Genomic DNA, 2,500 nt, shown 5'->3' on the forward strand with positions numbered 1-2,500 from the left:
TCCTTTATCTGTAGAGGACCCCGTTATAACTGCTATATTCTATGCATAGTAAATGTGATCACTCAAGTTGCACTGAAATATATTTAAGTGTCACACAAAACCATATCATATATAGTCCAGAATATGAACTTACTCAAACGAGTCATCTAACGATGCATTAACACTGTGTGAGCATGTATGTCATTGTTTTGACTGGATGTGCTGTGGACATTGTTTGCTGTCTTAGTTGTTGCTTATGAAGTCTTCCAGGTGTGCACTGGTACTTTCTAAGTTGTGGACTCTGATTTTGGGCACTGGTGCATTGTGGGTAATGTAGTTCTCTCCCTGTGGAGTCTGTGCAGTGCACTGTCAGCGGTTCCTCATGTCACGGGTCGGCGAGGACTGGATCTTCCTCATCTTGCTGGGACTCGTCATGGCTCTGGTCAGCTTTGTTATGGATTTCTGCATCGCCCTTCTCCTACAAGGTGAGTGTGTGTGTGTGTGTGTGTGTGTGTGTAAGAGGTAAAGATGTCAATTTGAATTGTTGTATGGTTTTTGAGTTGTTATATGGTTCATTTGGACAGTGTTTTGGTTTCAGAGTTTCTTAAAGAACCAAGACAGATGGTTTTCTAAAGAACTGATTAAAGATGGTTTTAGTTAATCCATAAATCAGTCAAATCAAATGCCAATAACAGAGGTATAAGTACTTTAGGACAGTACAGTTAGTTTTATTTAGTTTTATATTTATTTAAGTTCTATGATTGATTGCATTTATTTGCAATTTGATTTCTAAGCCAAAAATCTAACAGTTTGTTCTTTTACTTTACTTTACTTACAGTTACGTACTTTTATCTCAATAAATTAGTTTTAATTATAACTGGCTAAAGATGTACAGACTTGATGATCAGTCTTCTTAATATTGAGAAAACTGTAATTAAACAAGTTGCTTTGCAATGCTTGTGAATCAAAGTTATTTGTAATTAAAAACATATTCTGCAGTTACATTTTTTAGTGTCATAAAAGTGTAAGTATGGCGTTTTGTCATTGTGCACATTGATGTTTCATTTCTGATCTGTCCAGATTTGTAAATGTATTTATTTTGTGTTGTATAGACAGAATATTTTCAAACCCCAGACTAGGTTAGAAATCTTCTTAAACATTTCCAAGTTTGGAAAGAAACTGAAAACTGAATATTTCTAAGTTTAAAAAAAAGTTTAAATATTTCTAAATTTGAAAAAAAAAAAACTTTGAACTTTTCTATTTTTGAAATAAAAAACTTTGACAGTTTCTATTTTTGAAAATAAAAATGTTTGAACATTTCTACGTTTAGAAGAAAACATTAGACTTGAACTGTTTTAAATTTTGGAGACAAAATACTTGTAAAATTTCTGTTTTAAGATAAAACTGTTCTATGTTTGAAAAAAAAGTTAGAATTCTTTTTACGTTTGGAATAAAACTGAACATTTCTATTTTTAAAAAAAGTTTGAACATTTCTATTTAAAAAAAAAAAAATTATATTAATGTTTAAAAACGTAACCTCTATAAGTTTGTGTTCTATTCTATATTCTATTTTCTATTCTATTTTTGAGTAAGAAACTCTGAAAATTCCTATTTTCTGGAAAAAAAAAAGTTCAAACAGTTCTAAATTCAGAAAAAAACATTACCGTGTAAAAGAATGTAACATTTGTGAGTTTGAAAAAATTAATTTAGACTTAAACAGAAAAAAAATGTTCAAGATGTTCAAAGTTTTTCAAACTTAAAAATGTTCATGGAACTTAGAAATGTTAAAAGTTAGAATATTGGAAAAAAAAAAGTTTAGACAAGCAGTTTTTGTGCTTTAACGATACTTTTAATAGGAACGTCTCGTTGTCTTTTAAATGTATCAGTCAATTTCAAAAGCATTGAAATGAATGTATTAAAGTACAATTTAAATATCCCAACTCATACTTCTACTAAAGTATGTTTTTGTCTAGATTATTTGTCACTTATCTAAGGTAAATGTTAGAGTTCGTATGCCCTGTAATTGTCCTGTGTGTTGTTCTCCCCACAGCACAGAAGTGGATGTCCGGTGGTCTGGACAGTAACGTAATCCTGCAGTATTTAGCTTGGGTCACTTATCCTGTGGTTCTCATCAGCTTCTCTGCAGGCTTCACACACATAGTAGCACCTCAGGCCGCGGGTGAGACACGCTAACATTCACACACTCATGAACGATTTCTGCTCTTCTTCATGATTCAGCAGTGCACTCCTGCGTTTATCTCTCATTCAGGGTCTGGTATCCCTGAAATGAAGACGATTCTCAGAGGAGTGGTGTTGAAGGAATATCTCACGTTAAAAACGTTTGTGGCCAAGGTTGTGGGACTGACCTGCGCGCTGGGGAGTGGTTTGCCTCTGGGCAAGGAGGTGCACACACTCAGAATATGTTTTTAGTTTTGAGATCTATTTTTTTCTTCCATCAAAACTCTTTTACATGAGTCCGACGTGTCATGCACTCGTTATTTACGATATACGATAGCACTTA

General features: G+C 33.2%; 1 protein-coding gene across 2 annotated transcripts in view; it reads left to right on the forward strand.

The window, feature by feature from the left end:
• LOC132107663 (chloride channel protein 2-like) overlaps positions 1-2,500 on the forward strand; it is a 61,003-nt gene that overhangs the window by 29,399 nt on the left and 29,104 nt on the right. For both annotated transcript variants that reach the window (XM_059513779.1, XM_059513778.1), the window contains exons 3-5: positions 333-464; positions 2,030-2,158; positions 2,249-2,382. In XM_059513779.1, coding sequence (XP_059369762.1) covers positions 333-464; positions 2,030-2,158; positions 2,249-2,382 — 395 coding nt within the window. The remainder of the gene's footprint in view (positions 1-332; positions 465-2,029; positions 2,159-2,248; positions 2,383-2,500) is intronic.

Source organism: Carassius carassius, chromosome 28, assembly GCF_963082965.1.
Source record: "Carassius carassius chromosome 28, fCarCar2.1, whole genome shotgun sequence".
Lineage (NCBI taxonomy): Eukaryota > Metazoa > Chordata > Actinopteri > Cypriniformes > Cyprinidae > Carassius > Carassius carassius.